Raw genomic sequence first — 15,739 nt, forward strand, 5'->3', positions numbered from 1 at the left:
TTAAGTCCGTTATCCAGTACAGGGTCACGGGGAAGCCGGAGCCTATCCTGGCAAGCAACGGCCAAAAGTCCATCGCAGTGTAACAAATCACACAACACTACAATTGCATACATCAGCATACAGAGGAATTCAAAATGTTCTGTATTCGTTTCTAGAAAAGCAACATAGAAATGTGTATCTGTTTACTCGACTTCATATATGTCGAAAAATTTCAATTTTTCTAATTGACATGGATACATCTCTGTTCGTGCTGCTTGTTATCTTAGAGTCTGAAGCGCCCTCGGAGAGCATGCTGGGAGTTGTAGTCCGTGTCCGACCTGGCTCGGCGCAAGGCGACGCGGAGCGTATAGAGTTTAAAAAAACAAACAAAAATAAACCCGGAATTGCTGGTTCCCGGAATTTCGGGAGCACGCAGCTGAGACACATTTCCGATCCTAGACCAACGTTTCCTGGGCTCAAGTGAAACGCGAAGACGCGAAGACACGCCGAGACGGGGGTGGTTGTGGCCGGTTTGTGTCTTTGGCGGAGGAAGGAGTAGGCCTCGCCCGCAGCCCCGGGCTCGAGTGGAACGGAGTCCCGGCAAAGCGTGCAAGGGTTCGCGGAAAGCTGACTAAAAAAGCTCCGGTAACGTCTCGGCCTTACAAATTGTAGTTTTATTATTAGTAGTACTGTGTTATTCATAACATTAAACGACAGTCGTGTTGTAGGGGTGTGAGGGTGTCTGTGCTGATTTTATCCTTTTGAAAGGAAGAAGAGAAGCGTTATCTCAGGCTTTCCTCGGACCGGATAGCTCAAATGCGTGTGGTGTGTGTGTGTGTGAAAGAGCAGGAGGTGTTCGGATCGGGGTCCGAACCGAGAGCTAGCGAGCTGTCCGGACACTCGGATCAGGGCTGGAAAAGAGAGGGAGAGGAGTCAGTCGGAAAGACAGATCGGGCCTGCAGCAGAGGAGAAGGGTTTGTAGAAGTAAGACAGATGGGTTTGAATGCGAGGAGTCATTAATCAGCATCTCCACTTGTACGCCTAGTCTGTTTCCATGGTGATGGGAAGGGCGGTGCCATCACGCTTCGATGCCTGATGACAGCCAAGCCTGCCCGGCTTCTTCAATCCCTATTGGCCAACGATGGAGCTGAGGAGGACGCTGATTGGCCGGCATCCCCGCCACTCATCCCTGCCATCTTTCAGGACGGTGGGCGTGGCCGGGGCATTTCCCTGGCAGCACACCATTCCTCAAAGGTTACCGTGGGCAACAAGCACTGGATTGACAGAGTTCACGGCCAATGAGAGGTGAGAGTGACATAGAAGCCTGAATTCATGTGCTTTTGTAGAGCGCCCTCCATTCTGATGGAATACAGTGCTTCACACACAGGGGGGGCAGAGCAGTAACCCACCTGGGAGACGCGCAGTAGCCCTTCTACACCTGTAACCCCACCTGGGAGACGCACAGTAGCCATTCTACACCAGTAACCCCACCTGGGAGACACACAGTGATCATTCTGCACCAGCAGCCCCACCTGGGAGACACACAGTGATCATTCTGCACCAGCAGCCCCACCTGGGAGACACACAGCGATCATTCTGCACCAGTAACCCCACCTGGGAGACACACAGCGATCATTCTGCACCAGCAGCCCCACTAAATGCAGTAAGATACTATTCAGTGCAGAGAAGTAGCACAGTAACACAGGAGACCGGATGTGTGATCTACTAGAGTCTCATGCCTGTCTGTTGTTCTCAGGGACAGAGGGATGAGTCGTGGAGTGAAATCGAAGAGGAGGAGCGATAAGCCTGAGAGGTAAGAGAGTAAGAGAATTGCAGTACAACAGTCAGTGTGTCTGTATTAACCCCTCTCTCTCTCTCAGTGCAGTGTTAATGTGCTGGAGTGTCCAGTCAGTGTGTCTGTATTAACCTCTCTCTCTCTCAGTGCAGTGTTAATGTGCTGGAGTGTCCAGTCAGTGTGTCTGTATTAACCCCTCTCTCTCAGTGCAGTGTTAATGTGCTGGAGTGTCCAGTCAGTGTGTCTGTATTAACCCCTCTCTCTCAGTGCAGTGTTCATGTACTGGAGTGTCCAGTCAGTGTGTCTGTATTAACCCCTCTCTCTCAGTGCAGTGTTAATGTGCTGGAGTGTCCAGTCAGTGTGTCTGTATTAACCCCTCTGTCTCTCAGTGCAGTGTTAATGTACTGGAGTGTCCAGTCAGTGTGTCTGTATTAACCTCTCTCTCTCTCAGTGCTCCAGTCAGTAAGCAGTGTCTCACAGAGGAGATGATGGCGGCTCACTTCACCTCCCTCAGTCTGAACAACGACCATGCCTACACCTCCTCAGGCTTCCCCGCAGCGCCCCCTCTGGCCCGGAGGACTGAGTGCGGTGAGTGCTCGCTCGCTCCGGGTGCCGTGAGCAGAGGGAGTCTGGAGTCACAGCCCTGCGCCACGCCGGCGCCGAGCCGTGTATCCGGGTCTGGTCCGATCAGCGTTGTGCCGAGCCTGATGGATCACAGCCAGGCAGCACTGAGCTCTACTGCAGGGGAGCCCGACTGCTACAGAATACAGCACACGGACAGCGTGCCTGCACCTTTCCAACTTTAAATACGCCACGCAGAATACAGAGAGTTCTCTTCAGACCGTCGTTTCACAGTGTTACCATAATTAATAATAAGAATAATTCCTCACGCTGATATAGCGCTCTTCTGGACTCTACGCTCAGAGCTCTTTGCAGGTCCTGGGGATCCCCTCCTCCCCCACCAGTGTGTCCCCCCACCTGGATGAAGCTCCAGTCTGCTCACACACAGCAGCTCTCAGTGGGGAGGAGAGCAGACTGATGAAGCCAGTTCAGAGAGGGGGGTTATTAGGAGGCCATGATGGGTAAAGACCACGGGGAAATTTGGCCAGGACACCGGGGTGACACCCCTACTCTTTTCGAGAGACGCCCTGGGATTTTTAATGACCACAGAGAGTCAGGACCTCAGTTTTACGTCTCATCTGAAGGACAGCGCCTTTTTACAGTAGAGTGTCCCCGTCACTATACTGGGGCATTAGGATCCACACAGACTGCAGGGTGAGCGCCCCCTACTGGCCCCACTAACACCTCTCCCAGCAGCAGCCTCAGCTTTCCCAGGAGTCTCCCATCCAGGTACTGACCAGACTCACACTGCTGAGCTCCAGTGGGGCTGCCAGTGTTTGAGCAGCAGGGTGATATGGCTGCTGGCCGTCTCTGTTTCTCTTTAGAACAGCCCCTGGTTCTTGCCTGTTGGCTCTGTACAGCAGGCTCACTCCTAGATACCCTGACCCTGCTCTACAGGGCGCAGGCTGCTGAGGAACACGAGAGAAGCTTGCGTCTGGCGCCGAGAAGCTGGTCTTGCTGCTCTTCGAAGTGAAACGACCGCAGCTCTCGTCTCGCTGGCATGAGCCGTCCCTTGCAAAGGCGGGCGGGTGTGGCTCCGCAGTGTGCGTGAGGCGACGGGAACGAAGACGGCGTCGAACCCGGGGCCGACTCGATTCTGCTCTCGGCCGTTTAAAGGCGAACCGCAGCGCTGTGTGTGTGTTTCGGGTTAGGAAGAATCAGCACTGAAGAGCGCATTTCTAACCACAGTGAAAGTCAAACGTACACAGTGACTTGTAAAACCTCCCCTTTGCAGCACAAATAGACTACATTTCCAGGTACGAGCAGCGCCGTGTTCTGGGATTCAGAACGAGGCAACCAAAGTTTTGGTGACATGTTGTAGCCCTGTGACACTGTAATCAAACGGGCTTGTGAACACATCTCTTTTAATCCAGCAGAAATATTACTCAGATTTCAAGATGGTTCTGCCAAGAGATAATGCTCACTTGTTACCTCAGCCTGCAGCTCACGTTGGAAAGTCTCTGCAGTGAAACGCCTGCGGGTTGTGCAGCACTGAATCGCTCGTCCATCGCGGTGACTAGTGAGCAGGAAGGGCCGCTGCATGTCACAGTTTGTGGGAACTCTCGCTGCCGCCCGTGGCGAGACCGGGGGTTGGTGTGTCAACATGGCGACGTAGACGACTTTCACAAAGCTCACGCTTCTGGGCTTCCTTTGAATTTTGTAAAATGTTTCGATACCGTTGTAGGAATGTATTTTGTGACTGAGGTTTAATCGCTGGGGCTGCGGTTCCCCCTGAGAGCCGGGGCGCGTGCTCAGTGTGGCGTTTGTGTGTGTTGCAGCGCCCCCGGAGCCCGGGAGGAGTAACTGCAGCGAACCTGACTGCCCACAGCCCCTGGAGGACCTGCTGAAGGCGCAGTACGAGCACTACAGAGAGACGGAGGAGAGGTGAGCAGGGCGGCGGCTGGGACGGCGGACGGTAGGGCCCGCTCCGCGCCCGAGCGCAGTCAGCAGCAGAATTGAATCTGTTCCCAAGCCTGCGCGGACCCTCTGCCTCTCTCCGTCTCCCAGGTTGGAGGTGTGCGAGTGCGTGATCGAGGATGACCTGTCGGGAGAAGCGGAGTCGGGCGGGTTGCCCCGACTCTCTCTCTCCCCAGCTCTGCAGGAGGGGTCGCTGGGAATTTCCAGAGCCGTCCCCTCAGAGTTCATCTACTCCCTGTGAGTTTGTCTCTCTCTCAGTGCAGTGTTAATGTACTGGAGTGTCCAGTCAGTGTGTCTGTATTAACTCCTCTCTCTCTCAGTGCAGTGTTAATGTACTGGAGTGTCCAGTCAGTGTGTCTGTATTAACCCCTCTCTCTCTCTCTCAGTGCAGTGTTAATGTACTGGTGTGTCCAGTCAGTGTGTCTGTATTAACCCCTCTCTCTCAGTGCAGTGTTAATGTACTGGAGTGTCCAGTCAGTGTGTCTGTATTAACCCCTCTCTCTTCCTCAGTTATCCCTCGTGCTCAGAGCTTGTTCTCTGGAAGCCTCCTGGCAGTTTCATTCCAGAGGTGATCCGCTCGCTGTCTCAGCTGGAGGCACAGAACCAGAGCCAGGATCAGCTCTGCAGTCCGGACGAGAACTCCCCCGTCACGTCTGAGCTGCCTCCGGACCCCCAGCCAGACGGTGGGGGGCAGCAGCAGAAGCCCAGTGACGACATGGACCTGTCGTAGCGCGAGCGAGACGCGCCGATCCGAGGGCAGGGTGACCGCTGGAGCGTCCGGAATAAAGAGGGGATCATCCCTGCGGATTCTGACTGACCCTGCCCCTCCTAGCTGGGGTGGAAGAACCGAGAAGACCGGTTTGCTCACGCAGGGACAGTGGCTCTGGAGACGCGTCTGGTCTACAAGGGTTCTAAAAGGCTCTGTTCGCTCTGCTGTGGAACTGCTTGGTTTACATTGCTTTTTCTGAAAAATAAAAGCCTTTTGTTACAGTTGTGTGGGTGGGTGTCCTGGTCCAAGCTGTTCGGTGCTCTAGTGACTTGCCAGGAATCGTCTAGTATTACTAACACTTAGCGCTTTTCTGTAGACGGATGCAGATCGACTTCATTCGTACATTATTTAAAAGAAGTAAGTCAACAGCTGTGTCCCCCTCCAGCTCAGCACTGGCAGCCCCACTGGAGCTCAGCAGCGTGAGCCTGGCCAGTACCTGGAGGGGAGACTCCTGGGAAAGCTGAGGCTGCTGCTGGGAGAGGTGTTAGTGGGGCCAGCAGGGGGCGCTCATCCTGCAGTCTGTGTGGGTCCTAATGCCCCAGTATAGTGATGGGGACACTACTGTAAACAGGCGCCGTCATTCAGATGAGACGTAAAACCGAGGTCCTGACTCTCTGTGGTCATTAAAAATCCCAGGGCGTCTCTCGAAAAGAGTAGGGGTGTCACCCCGGTGTCCTGGCCAAATTTCCCCCTGGTCTTTATTCATCATGGCCTCCTAATAACCCCCCCTCTCTGAACTGGCTTCATCACTCTGCTCCTCCCCACTGAGAGCTGCTGTGTGTGAGCAGACTGGAGCTTCATCCAGGTGGGGGACACACTGGTGGGAGTGGAGGGGATCCCCCTGACCTGTGAAGAGCTCTGAGTGAAGAGTCCAGAAGAGCGCTATATAAGTGTATAGATATTAAGAATATGCTGCATCCTCCTACTGGTCCTGATTATCAGGGGCTCTACTGTCTTCAGTCAGGGGTTAAAGGTCACCGTGAGTCTGGACTCATGAAGACAGTAACTGGCTCAGTTCAGCCCTGAGAGCCCCAGTCCTTCAGTGCTCTAGTGTCTTCAGTCAGGGGTTAAAGGTCACTGTGAGTCTGGACTCATGAAGACAGTAACTGGCTCAGTTCAGCCCTGAGAGCCCCAGTACTTCAGTGCTCTAGTGTCTTCAGTCAGGGGTTAAAGGTCACAGAGTCTGGACTCATGAAGACAGTAACTGGCTCAGTTCAGCCCCTCAGATGAACAAGTACAAGACAGAATAACTGCTCAGAGTTATTAACCATATTTATTCATTTTCTCATTTATTCATTTAAAAAAATAATGAAAACAAAAACACTCCTCATAGTTTAGCAGGTAAACTTTTTAACAGAAAAAAAATGCCTTTTTAATCAATCTGTTGATGTTAGTTGGCTTCGTTCTTAAGCAGTTAATAACTTATTGCAGTAAATTGATTATTTTCCAGTTAAACAGTAGAAGGCAAGTTAAAGGTCACTAGTTTACATCATACTGCTCAGTTCCAGTTATTATATCACTCAGTGTCTGTTCTTTTGTGTTTATTACTCTGTGATCTCCTCTCTGTCTCCTGTCCTGTTGTGTGTGTTTATTACTGAGGGATTCTCTGTGATCTTCTCTCTCTCTCACTGTGTCTCCTGTCCTGTTGTGTGTATCACTGAGGGATTCTCTGTTATCTTCTCTCTCTCACTGTGTCTCCTGTCCTGTTGTGTGTGTTTATGACTGAGGGTTTCTCTGTGATCTCCTCTCTCTTCTGTGTCTCCTGTCCTGTTGTGTGTTTATTACTAAGGGATTGTCTGAGCCAAATGATGTAAACCAGAGGATTAAACTTGTAGTAAAAAGTGTAATTGTCAGATTCAATAATAATATAAAAACCTTTTAAAAATATAATAAATGACATCTCCAAAAGAAAGAAGCAGTTAAACGTGAAGAAAAAAAAGAGACGCACTGGGCACCTGTCATCTCTACATTGTGTATTGCTCTCAGTGGATCAGTTGCAATCTCTCCCTTTCTTTCTGTGCAGTGTTAACCTACAAGAGTGTCCAGTCAGTGTGTCTGTATAAACCCCTCTCTCTCAGTGCAGTGTTAATGTACTGGAGTGTCCAGTCAGTGTGTCTGTATTAACCCCTCTCTCTCAGTGCAGTGTTAATGTACTGTAGTGTCCAGTCAGTGTGTCTGTATTAACCCTTCTCTCTCAGTGCAGTGTTTATGTACTGGAGTGTCCAGTCAGTGTGCCTGTATTAACCCCTCTCTCTCAGTGCAGTGTTAATGTACTGTAGTGTCCAGTCAGTGTGTCTGTATTAACCCCTCTCTCTCAGTGCAGTGTTAATCTACTGTAGTGTCCAGTCAGTGTGTCTGTATTAACCACTCTCTCTCAGTGCAGTGTTAATGTACAGTGTCCAGGCAGTCCTCTCCCTGTCTCTCAGCAGCACTTCTGTTTCTTCTTGCGCTGTGGCTTGGTGTTGATGTTGACCAGGTCGCCCTGTCTTTCGTTCAGTCTGGCCTGGGAGGCTTTCTTGGCTCGCAGCACCATCCGTGTGAAGGCCATGAACATCTGGCACAGAACATCCAAAACATTCATGCATTAACGTCCACCCGTCCGCTTCATCCCCTGCCGGGTCCCCCCTGTCCTGGCAAGCAACGGGCACAAGGCGGGGTACACCCTGGACGGGATGCCAGTCAGTATTCACGGTACGGTTACCTTCAAGGTCACCCTCCCTCTCTCACCTCCTCCACATTGATGTTCTCCTTGGCGCTCGTCTCGAACAGCCTCACCCCCATCGACTCGCTGAACCGCTGAGCATCGTGGGAGTCCACCATCTTCCTGGAAGGGTCATCGTTCTTGTTTCCCACTGAGAGAGAGAGAGAGGACAGGGGTTTGGACACGTCTCGTCTCCAAGACGCACAGCCCCAGAGAGACGGGAGCGAGCCGGGCGCTTCCCAGACGCACAGCCCCAGAGAGAAAGAGTGAGCTACTGTCTTGCAGACACACATCCCCAGACAGACATCTTGCAGAGCCCGTATCTTGCAGACACCGGATGACAGACTGACCTAGGATCTTGCAGACGTTGTCACAGTTCTGGCCGATCTCGTGCAGCCAGCGCTTGACGTTGACAAAGGACTCTGGGTTGGTGACGTCGTAGACGATGATCACACCGTGAGTGTTTCTGTAGTACCTGTCGTTAATCAGAGCGCGATTCACAGTGACTCGCGAGCGGCAGGGCATGAGAAAGGAAACGGACGAGACCGCAGAGCGGAGTGGTACTGAAACTGGTCTTGTGAAGTCTGGGGTTCCTCGGGGCTCGATACCGGGTCCCCTACTCTTCAGCAGTTAAATGTTCTCAGTTGGGTCAGCTATTAAGATCACATGATCTGAATGATGATTTATTATGATCTCTTTGCTGATGCTATTCAAATCTACATCCATACCAAACCTGACACTGATGTGGCTGTCTCTATTCTATCTAATTGCATCTCTGATATAAAAACTTGGATGACTCAAAATTTCCTTCATCTAAACTGTGACAAGACTGAAGTCATGCTTATTGGCAACCCCCATCAACTTCGTAAAGCCAGTCCTATACCCTATCTGTGGATGGTTCTGTACTTGAGCTTCAGTCTAAATTGAAAAACCTTGGGGTTATATTCGATTCTGGCTTAACATTCGACCCACATGGGCAGCATACTGTCAAAACATAATTTGTTCACCTTAGAAATATCGCAAGACTACGCCCTGTGCTATCACTAACTGTGGCTGAAAAGCTGATCAACACATTTTTGTTCTCTCGAATTGACTACTGTAATGCTCTACTCGCTGGGGTATCTAAATCTACTCTGAACAAACTGCAGTATGTCCAAAATTCAGCAGCCAGTATCCTGACCAGGTCTAGTGCAAGTGATCACATTACTCCTATCCTGGAGTCCTTGCACTGGCTTCCGGTCAAATTCTGTGTAGACTTTAAAATCCTCATGCTCACCTATAAGACTCTACATGGCTAGGCACCTCAGTACCTGTCTGAACTATTATCGCCTTAATCCCCACCTCAGAACCATCGCTCTTCCAATTCTGCTCTCCTTACTGACCCCCAAGCCCTTCTACATTGTATGGGTGACGGGGCCTTCTCCTGTTATGCCCCCAAGCTCTGGAACTCTCTGGATATCAGAGAGTCACCTTCTCTAAACTCCTAAAAATCCAGACTCAGAACCCTCTTCTTTAGAAGAGCCTTTACTGAACTGTTCCATTCTTCACCCCTCTGCTTTTCCTAGTACCACCCTCCACGGTCTCCTCTGTATATTGTAATTGTGTTTTATCTTGTGTATTCTTTTTTTTTATTTATTGTTGTTCTCATTCTGTAAAGTGCTTTAAGAAGCCACCTTTAAAGGCGCTATATAAAATAAAGTTTTTTTTTATTATTATTATTATTATTACTGACGTGGAGGTGATGGTCCTGAACCTCTCTTGTCCAGCCGTGTCCCAGATCTGTAGCTTCACCCTCTCGCCATCCATCTCCACTGTCCGGATCTTGAAGTCAACCCCGATAGTGGTGATGTAACTGCCTGGTGACACATAGACCCACCCCCCAGGTCAGACACCCAATCAGACAACAGGAACACCTGTCCCCCCCTCTGGTCAGACACCCAATCAGACAACAGGGCCACCCCCCCTCTGGTCAGACACCCAATCAGACACAGACACCAATCCAACACACAGATCCCCCTGACCTATCCTATGAGGCACTCTGACTCGGACAGACAGAAAGACACTAGAGAGAGACACTTCACGGAGAGGGACAGGTCCAGGACCGCCCCGTCACACAGACGTACCCGAGAAGGTGTTGTCTGCAAACCTGAGCAGCAGACTGCTCTTCCCTACGTCTGCAGAGAGAGAGAGATAGAGAGAGAAAGAGAAGGGGGTTAATGACATTCAATTGTGTGAGTGCGAGAGTGTGAGCGAGTGCGAGGGCGTGCGAGGGAAGGAGTACGAGGGAGGGTGTGCGAGGGAGTGCGTGAGCGAGGGAGTGCGTGAGCGAGGGAGTGCGTGAGCGAGGGCGAGCGAGGGAGTGCGTGAGCGAGGGAGTGCGTGAGCGAGGGCGAGCGAGGGAGTGCGTGAGCGAGGGAGTGCGTGAGCGAGGGCGAGGGAGGGAGTGCGTGAGCGAGGGCGAGGGAGGGAGTGCGTGAGCGAGGGCGTGCGTGAGCGAGGGAGTGCGTGAGCGAGGGCGAGCGAGGGAGTGCGTGAGCGAGGGAGTGCGTGAGCGAGGGCGAGCGAGGGAGTGCGAGGGAGTGCGAGGGAGTGCGAGGGAGTGCGTGAGCGAGGGCGAGCGAGGGCGAGCGAGGGAGTGCGTGAGCGAGGGCGAGCGAGGGAGTGCGTGAGCGAGGGCGAGCGAGGGAGTGCGTGAGCGAGGGCGTGCGTGAGCGAGGGCGTGCGTGAGCGAGGGAGTGCGTGAGCGAGGGCGAGGGAGGGAGTGCGTGAGCGAGGGCGAGCGCGAGCGAGGGCGAGGGAGGGAGTGCGCGAGCGAGGGCGAGGGAGGGAGTGCGCGGGCGAGGGCGAGGGAGGGAGTGCGCGGGCGAGGGCGAGGGAGGGAGTGCGCGGGCGAGGGAGTGCGTGAGCGAGGGAGTGCGAGGGAGTGCGTGCGTGAGCGAGGGCGTGCGTGAGCGAGTGCGTGAGCGAGGGCGAGGGAGGGAGTGTGTGAGCGAGGGAGTGCGAGGGAGTGCGTGAGCGAGGGAGTGTGAGCGAGGGCGAGGGAGGGAGTGCGCGGGCGAGGGAGGGAGTGCGCGGGCGAGGGCGAGGGAGGGAGTGCGCGGGCGAGGGAGTGCGCGGGCGAGGGCGAGGGAGGGAGTGCGCGGGCGAGGGAGTGCGCGGGCGAGGGCGAGGGAGGGAGTGCGCGGGCGAGGGAGTGCGCGGGCGTGAGCGAGGGAGTGCGAGGGCGTGACAGAACAGGCCAGCTCCTTTCCTCACTCACTGGAGTCTCCGATGATGAGCAGCTTGAAGAGGTGGTGGTAGTCTTTGCCTGCCATTCCCATGGCGTTCCGGGAGAAGAAGGAGCGAATTCCCAAACGCACGCGCAGATTCCCGAGAATTGGAGAGCGCTGGGGACAACGAACGGTGCAGCAGGAAAAGAGGAAAAAAAACAAACTGTCCCCACACCAAAAAAAAAAAAAAAACCCCAAAACAACCTAAATAAATATGAAACAGTTTTAGAAAAAACGACAAACGGATCCAAGCGCTCCGGGATCAGTTCGGAAGGATTCCCAGGTCCGACTGGCTAGAACTTCCCAGCCACCCGGAGGGGGACACAGGAGGATCCGTGACGGCTCCGCGCGCTGGGGTCCCCGTTTCTCGGGGTAACCATGGTCTCGGCCCGGGCACGCCCCCGGCCCCCTGCAGATCCCGCACCCCCTCGGGGAGCCCCTTCCCCGACCGCCGCCGATCGCAAAAAAACACAACCGCCCTGTCAGGCGCCGTACATCGCCGACCACGGGCCGGCTCCTCCGAAATTCCCTCTCTGGAGGGGGAGAGACGGACAGAGAGAGAAGAGTCCTCCTGTGTCCACTCCTCTCCTCTTCCTGGTCCCGGGCGACTCGGCCCAGAGCTTCACTCTCTCCCGCCACACATGCAGCTCAGAGCTCCGCCTTCGGATCTCTCCTTCCTCCCTCTCTGAGGCAGACCGAGCTTCTCTGTCCCTCTCTTACTGTGTCCGACACTGCCTCTCCTCTGTCCAGCTCTGAAACACAGAGAGAGAGAGAGGGGTTAATACAGACACACTGACTGGACACTCCAGTACATTAACACTGCACTGAGAGAGAGAGGGGGGTTAATACAGACACACTGACTGGACACTCCAGTACATTAACACTGCACTGAGAGAGAGAGGGGGGTTAATACAGACACACTGACTGGACACTCCAGTACATTAACACTGCACTGAGAGAGAGAGGGGGGTTAATACAGACACACTGACTGGACACTCCAGTACATTAACACTGCACTGAGAGAGAGAGGGGGGTTAATACAGACACACTGACTGGACACTCCAGTACATTAACACTGCACTGAGAGAGAGAGGGGTTAATACAGACACACTGACTGGACACTCCAGTACATTAACACTGCTCTGAGAGGGTGGTGGATGTTAACTACCTCACAGCTCAGTGTGTCAGTGTCTTTGCATCTTGTAGGAGGTTGTGACCTCTTTCTGTGACAGCAGTGTCACTAATATCTTTTCTTTCTGCTCTCCTTCAGTCTCTCCTGCTCACCGTGTGTTCGAATCAATTCACTTTTCAACTGGGATTGCTGGAGACTGCGCTGTTGTCAGAGCCCAGTTCCACAGAGAGAGAGAGAGAAAGCAGTACACAGACACCTCTCTCTCTCTGTGTGCTCCCGCCCTGCCTCGCTGTGACTCCCGGACCCCACCCAGTGAGCAAACAGCCCGAGAGCCACCTTCCTGCACTGCCAGGCAGCTTCTCAGACTTCCTGAACACTGCGCACCTGAGCATGCTACCGGACACTGCCCTCCTGAGCGTTGTATACAAACACACACCTCAGCACGCTACTGAAAGCTGCACACCTCAGGACTGTGTACAAATGCGCACCTCAGCACTCCGTACAAACACACTACTGAACACAGAGCACCTCAGGACTGTGTACAAATGCGCACCTCAGCACTCCGTACAAACACACTACTGAACACAGAGCACCTCAGGACTGTGTACGGAAACATGCACCTCAGCACGCTACTGAACATCACACAGACACGGCTCAGCACCCTCCTGAACAAAGCGTAGAAACACACACACTTCAGCACACTACCGTGCACTGCACACTTGGCACACTAACGTTCTCCCTCTCGATACTACCTGACAGCTGCGTTCAGACACACCAAGGCCAGGTGACCTGCACACCTGTACATGCGGCAGGACTGAGGGGGACAGTGTGGCTCGGACAACAGGCAGAAAGAAGCCAGCAGCTGTATCACCCTGTATACAGGCAGACTCCTGGGAGAGCTGAGGCTGCTGCTGGGAGAGGTGTTAGTGGGGCCAGTAGGGTACACTCACCCTGCGGTCTGTGTGGGTCCTCATGCCCCAGTATAGTGATGGGGAGACTATACTGTAAAAAAGGCGTTGTCCTTCGGATGAGACGTAAAACCGAGGTCCTGACTCTCTGTGGTCAGTAAAAATCCCAGGGCGTCTCTTGAAAAGAGTAGGGGTGTCACCGTGGTGTCCTGGCCAAATTTCCCCCTGGTCTTTACCCATCATGGCCTCCTAATAACCCCCCTCTCTGAACTGGCTTCATCACTCTGCTCTCCTCCCCACTGAGAGCTGCTGTGTGTGAGCAGACTGGAGCTTCATCCAGGTGGGGGGGACACACTGGTGGGAGTGGAGGGGATCCCCCTGACCTGTGAAGAGCTCGGAGTGGAGAGTCCAGAAGAGCGCTAAAGAAGTGTCCGGGTATATTTTTCGTTGTCAGTCTGTGCGCTGCACTGTTCCTAGAGAGGAAGGAGGGCGGCGCGATAACAGGACGTCCAGCGCTGTCTCCCCCCCCCCCCGCCCCGCTCTCTGCCGGAAGCGAGCGGACGTCCTGTTCGCGGGGCTACTGGCCAGCACAGACCCGCACTGTGGGCAACCCACTCCCCGACACACACAGACAACAACACGGGCACGGAGAGAGAGGGGGGGAGGCCAGGCCAGGCCAGGCGGGGGACGGAAGGAGCTGCAGGAGGAGAAAGTGAGCGGGGACGGACCGGGGAAAGGAGAGAGGCGGTGTGTGGTGTCAGGTGTTGCATCTCTCGGCCCGGAGCCGGAATTACAGCCCGGGGAGGCCGGCTGTGCACCGAGGACTCGCCTCGGAAATAAGACCAGCTCCCGGTCCTGAGATGGGGGGGAGAGAGACACGCACCAGAGTGGACAAAAACACGCCAAGCCCGTGCCCTGAACACAAGAGCAGGTGGTGGAAAAGCACTTTTTTTTTTAAGAGGGTGGGGAGAAAGGGGGCTGCCCACACACAAACATGTCCCGCAGGGAGCCCACAGAGAGACGAGTGAGTTTCTCTTCGAGAGCTCCCCTCGTCTTCAGCCATAAGCATTTATATCCCTCGCCCAGCCTCTCCGCCACCTTTCCACAGCAGTGAAACTTACTCGGTTACTCTAGGCTGCTGTGTCGCCTAACACTAGGCGTGAAATTAAAAACACACACACACCTCAAACGAGAAAAAAGCTTTCGCTGTCAAGAAACTAGGCGAAGACAAAAAAAACACATGTTCCTGTAACAGCCGGCTTCAGTCCCGAGGACGGACGAGTCCCCGGAACAAACACTGTTCCCCCGTCCGTAACAACTTTCTAACTCATGGAGTCGGAAACCACTTACCCGAACTGCCGAAAATACCTCAGACAGCAGCCCCACACGAGTCGTAATCCGGGTCGCTGCGGCTTTTATGCAGACGGGCAGACACAAACTAGCTTCCAGCTCCGGGACGGCGCAAGTCCCCCCACCCCCGACCCGACCCGACCCCCACTCCTCTTCTCTCCCGGCCCGCGTCCGGCCGCCTCCACCCCGGGGGAGCCGGCTTAGGAAAGAGCGGGGTCTGGGAATGACACAGCTGCTCGGCGGCCGCCGCCTTAGGCCACGCTTGTCACTGGGCTCCTCTTGCACTTCCTTTCCTCTCTGTCTCCCCGTCTCCCCTCCTCTTTCCCATTCAATTCCTGTTGTTCTCTGGAAGGGCTCAGGCCACTCCTTCAGGATTTTTCTTCTCTTTCTTTTTTTTTTCCCCTCTCCCCAGCGTCGACTCTCCAACACAAATTCCTCTCCTACGCGCGTTTCGGGACTCCGTCTGTTTACTGGGACTTGATAACGCTCAGTTATTTTCAGAAACCGTGTTTTGAAAGTCCTGACGTTTCCCCGGCTTCTTCAAAATCCACTGTACCAGTTCGATTTATTTCGCGTTAGTATTTTCGATCCGACACACCGGAATCCTGTAATTCATAACTGTAACTATTTATTTAAAAAAGGTATCGGAAAGAAAACGCAATTTACCTGCGCTGTTAGAGAAACGGATTAGGACCGTCGGCGTCCTACCGGCAATATCGCCTCACCGCGGCGCCCGATCTGTCTCCGAGTGAAGTTAATGAATATAGTGTCCAGTCAGTGTGTCTGTATTAACCCCTCTCTCTCAGTGCAGTGTTAATGTACTGGAGTGTCCAGTCAGTGTGTCTGTATTAACCCCTCTCTCTCAGTGCAGTGTTAATGTACTGGAGTGTCCAGTCAGTGTGTCTGTATTAACCCCTCTCTCTCTCAGTGCAGTGTTAATGTACTGTAGTGTCCAGTCAGTGTGTCTGTATTAACCCCTCTCTCTCTCTGCAGTGTTAATGTACTGGAGTGTCCAGTCAGGGTGTCTGTATTAACCCCTCTCTCTCTCTCAGTGCTGTGTTAATGTACTGGAGTGTCCAGTCAGTGTGTCTGTATTAACCCCCCTCTCTCTCAGTGCAGTGTTAATGTACTGGAGTTTCCAGTCAGTGTGTCTGTATTAACCCCTCTGTCTCTCAGTGCAGTGTTAATGTACTGGAGTGTCCAGTCAGTGTGTCTGTATTAACCCCTCTCTCTCTCAGTGCAGTGTTAATGTACTGCAGTGTCCAGTCAGTGTGTCTGTATTAACCCCCCTCTCTCTC

The 15,739-nt window shown here is 53.5% G+C and overlaps 2 protein-coding genes across 4 annotated transcripts; one reads left to right on the forward strand and one right to left on the reverse strand.

Annotated features, from left to right (window-relative positions):
- Positions 1–288: 288 nt before the first annotated feature.
- Positions 289–5,305, forward strand: LOC148833965 (uncharacterized). The gene is made up of 7 exons (XM_088917633.1): positions 289–624; positions 1,025–1,284; positions 1,736–1,792; positions 2,226–2,362; positions 4,174–4,279; positions 4,403–4,549; positions 4,823–5,305. Exons 2-7 carry the CDS (start codon positions 1,121–1,123, stop codon positions 5,040–5,042), a joined length of 831 nt encoding a protein of 276 aa, XP_088773759.1. The 5' UTR covers positions 289–624; positions 1,025–1,120; the 3' UTR covers positions 5,043–5,305.
- Positions 5,306–6,335: 1,030 nt separating this feature from the next.
- Positions 6,336–15,222, reverse strand: LOC148833966 (ras-related protein Rab-35). 3 transcript variants are annotated; one of them, XM_088917636.1, is made up of 7 exons: positions 15,108–15,222; positions 11,042–11,803; positions 9,906–9,956; positions 9,515–9,638; positions 8,133–8,257; positions 7,809–7,933; positions 6,336–7,635 (listed from the first exon to the last, which is right to left on the reverse strand). In XM_088917636.1, the coding sequence occupies exons 2-7, from the start codon at positions 11,100–11,102 to the stop codon at positions 7,504–7,506; spliced, it is 618 nt and encodes a 205-aa protein (XP_088773762.1). In that variant the 5' UTR covers positions 11,103–11,803; positions 15,108–15,222; the 3' UTR covers positions 6,336–7,503. The 3 variants fall into 3 exon arrangements, with proteins under 3 accessions (XP_088773762.1, XP_088773761.1, XP_088773763.1); XM_088917635.1 differs by having other exon boundaries at positions 14,442–15,169; XM_088917637.1 differs by lacking the exon at positions 15,108–15,222 and adding an exon at positions 13,134–13,534.
- Positions 15,223–15,739: the final 517 nt, after the last annotated feature.

The sequence above is a fragment of the Atractosteus spatula genome, chromosome 5, assembly GCF_055471065.1.
Source record: "Atractosteus spatula isolate fAtrSpa1 chromosome 5, fAtrSpa1.hap1, whole genome shotgun sequence".
Taxonomy (NCBI): domain Eukaryota; kingdom Metazoa; phylum Chordata; class Actinopteri; order Semionotiformes; family Lepisosteidae; genus Atractosteus; species Atractosteus spatula.

What these genes read in the sequence shown, in the direction of transcription:
- LOC148833966 (XM_088917636.1), bottom strand. Translation starts at nt 11,102, where the DNA reads ATGGGAATGGCAGGCAAAGACTACCACCACCTCTTCAAGCTGCTCATC. An exon ending in TGCAGACAACACCTTCTCGG is followed by an intron (nt 9,639 to 9,905) that starts GTACGTCTGTGT and finishes ATGTGTCACCAG; the next exon opens with GCAGTTACATCACCACTATC. An exon ending in AGAACATCAATGTGGAGGAG is followed by an intron (nt 7,636 to 7,808) that starts GTGAGAGAGGGA and finishes GTTCTGTGCCAG; the next exon opens with ATGTTCATGGCCTTCACACG.
- LOC148833965 (XM_088917633.1), top strand. Translation starts at nt 1,121, where the DNA reads ATGGAGCTGAGGAGGACGCTGATTGGCCGGCATCCCCGCCACTCATCC. An exon ending in AGGAGCGATAAGCCTGAGAG is followed by an intron (nt 1,793 to 2,225) that starts GTAAGAGAGTAA and finishes TCTCTCTCTCAG; the next exon opens with TGCTCCAGTCAGTAAGCAGT. An exon ending in GGCCCGGAGGACTGAGTGCG is followed by an intron (nt 2,363 to 4,173) that starts GTGAGTGCTCGC and finishes TGTGTGTTGCAG; the next exon opens with CGCCCCCGGAGCCCGGGAGG.